The sequence below is a fragment of the Triticum urartu genome, chromosome 6, assembly GCF_003073215.2.
Source record: "Triticum urartu cultivar G1812 chromosome 6, Tu2.1, whole genome shotgun sequence".
Taxonomy (NCBI): domain Eukaryota; kingdom Viridiplantae; phylum Streptophyta; class Magnoliopsida; order Poales; family Poaceae; genus Triticum; species Triticum urartu.
The window spans coordinates 5,845,099-5,847,790 of NC_053027.1; the positions used below are offsets into that span (position 1 = coordinate 5,845,099).

A 2,692-nucleotide genomic window follows, 5' to 3' on the forward strand; every position below is an offset into this window, starting at 1 on the left:
GCTATATTCAACCGGTTTGAATGGCGGTCATGTAATAGGATAGGTGTTTAGTTTCCTATCTGTGTTTATTTGCCTGCCGGTTGTGACTGTCCGGTTTGTTGCTTTCGTGCTCTGTGTTGAGCACAACCTTTTTTGTTTGAGATTACGAGACATATGTTGGATTTTTTGCTTATTAATAATATGGCCGTATGCATCTTTCTGATGCAGAGGCCGGGGCAAACCCCCTTTTCGAAAAAAAACCCTACACAGCCATCCATTCATCATAGAGCAGATCGAATTACAACAGATGGTGAAACTACGTACAGAAATAAACAGGATTACATGTACAAAGCATAATTAGCTACACATACTCCTGCTCGTATACTGAACAGCAGAACCAGTAGACGTACACATTTTTGGTATGGTACACAAGTAACACCGACTTGCATTATTCTTATTTTCGAGGCACGTAGGGTAGCTAACGTAGCAGCGTACAGTCCAAAGCAAATCAAGGGCGGTGTTGATATAGTAGTAATAATAAATCAATCTCATCACATGATGGAGCAGGGGTCCCGCGGGCACTCCTCGATCCAGCATAGCGGAGGGAAGAAGGGAGGACAAGTGGGCGGCGGCCAGTTTGGCTGCCTGCTGCAGGTGCAGCCTCTGTGGTTTAACCAGTTGCATGGCGGTGGTAGCGCAGGTTTGCTGCTGCAGCAGCAGCCGCCATGGTGATGTGACTGCCAGTGCGAGCACTCGCAGGGTTTTGGCTCCTGCGGTGGTGGTATGGGGGTAGGGCAGCAGAGACACTGCTGCGGAGAGCAGTTCAAGTAGCACTGCATAGGGTACGGCATCGGACACGGGTATGGCACGAACTTGCATGCTCGTTTCGGCGTCTCGGGCTCCGGCAGGCATGTTTTTGTTGGCCGAGGAGGCGGCCATACGTCGACGATGATGATCTCCTGAACGACCTTGCAGGCCTTGCACAAGATCTTCTGGCGGAGCTTCTCCGCGTCAAACTTGCCGCGGACGATCACCTTGTTGGCCTTGTGCTCGTACTCAATCTTCTCGATGCAGTAATCCTCTGTCACACACACATACACACAGGTAACCACGAGTTATTAGTGCGAAAAACTGTTCAAGATAAGAGCACCATAAACAATAGATCTAGAATAGTTAATTTCCTGGGTTTCAAGATACCACTCCCTTGGTTTTACCTTGGAGGCACTTCAGGACATCGTTGATCTTCTTCTTGCAGCGGCAGCATTGCAGGTCTGCCGCAATCACCAGTATACCCATCTGCAAACACGCACCCAGACGAACATGTATGTCTGACCAAAATCAATCTTTACGAAATCATCGTAAACTTCTTCTGCCGCTAGTGTCCTTCCTACTGTCCTATACGTGTCAATCGATTTCTGAAATTTCTAGCTGTAGAGCAACATATGAATGCATCCAAGATAAGAAAAAATAAATTCAATGTTGATTACCTCGGCAGTTTGTACGACTAGAAACGCAGCAAGTAAAGGAAACAACAACCAAGTACTTGGGTGGGGGGATTTAATCAAGCTCACCCTCAACTCTGTAGTATGATGGGAGAAATGGAGGTGGATGATGCAGGCAGAGAACCATGCGTTATTTATAATGGGAATGCTAATGTCGTGTCTGCTTTGTCGGATCGCATCCCGAATATAAAGGCCACATCGTGCCAATTACTGTCAACGGGAATTGGAATGATACCAACGGAAAACAATGAAAAAATATACAAGAAAGGGGTGGGAGGATTAATAGTATAAGACTGCAGGTTGGCAGTGGCGGGGGCCCATGTTATCAGAGGCTGGTGCCGTTCCCACCACTAGTAACCCCTCCGGTAGTGGCAGGCGCTGTGCACCCCGTGCCCACTACAATGTATATTCCGAGTGCTTTGGGCAACAAGTGCCACCAACCACGGCCGTTTGCGACTGATGGCCCCGTGACGGTGGGTACACTTTGCCGAGAGCCAGTGGTTTGATACTCAACAGAGAGTCATTTCTTTTTAACCTCCATTGCATAATTCAAATCATAGTAGCATATATATGTTCCAGCATTACATTGGTTTAACCTCCATTGCATATTTTGCATTAGTTCACCCACCATTTGGTTTCTTTTGATCATACAACTGCCGCTTTGAATAACCCTAGTCAGCTAGTCCCCTGCCACCGCTCAAATTATTTTCTGCATGTCAGCTTCCTTTGCTGCTGCTCCTACACGCCATACTTCTGCCGCTTGTCCAAACTGACCTGCCGACGTGTCCTATTTGTGAAGGAAGTGCGGGGCCGTTACTCCGCTGTCCTTGAAACTTTCTGTGCGCTCAAATGACACCATCACATGACGCACAACAGGCCTGGTCTTTTTCGGGCTGGCCTACAATATTTGTGACACTAACTGCATTTCTATGGACTTAATGAAATCAATGTGGAAGCAGTTTCTGTGCACTCAAATTCCAGATGTGAACGGCGGCCACATGAAATCTATGTGGAAGCAGTTTGAAAAAAAGCATATATGTTGTCTTTGCCCCATGCGTTGCCCATGCGCAGCCTAAGGAGCGGAAGGCCACACGATTGGGGGGGGGGGGGGGGGGGGGGGGGGGATGCAGCTCGCCGGCATGCCGAATGCAACCGTTCAAATCCATGGAAAATCGTACGATGTGAAAAAATTCACGGGACCTGGCACGATG

General features: G+C 48.1%; 1 protein-coding gene across 1 annotated transcript; it reads right to left on the bottom strand.

The window, feature by feature from the left end:
* Positions 1–250: 250 nt before the first annotated feature.
* On the bottom strand, positions 251–1,608 carry LOC125516023 (protein PYRICULARIA ORYZAE RESISTANCE 21-like). Its single transcript, XM_048681505.1, has 3 exons — positions 1,467–1,608; positions 1,194–1,275; positions 251–1,060 (listed from the first exon to the last, which is right to left on the bottom strand). Exons 2-3 carry the CDS (start codon positions 1,273–1,275, stop codon positions 531–533), a joined length of 612 nt encoding a protein of 203 aa, XP_048537462.1. The 5' UTR covers positions 1,467–1,608; the 3' UTR covers positions 251–530.
* Positions 1,609–2,692: the final 1,084 nt, after the last annotated feature.

Bases quoted from the DNA above. Each gene is read 5' to 3' on its own strand.
- LOC125516023 (XM_048681505.1), bottom strand. From the start codon at position 1,275: ATGGGTATACTGGTGATTGCGGCAGACCTGCAATGCTGCCGCTGCAAG. The intron at 1,061-1,193 runs GTAAAACCAAGG...TGTGTGTGACAG, and splicing joins TGTCCTGAAGTGCCTCCAAG to AGGATTACTGCATCGAGAAG.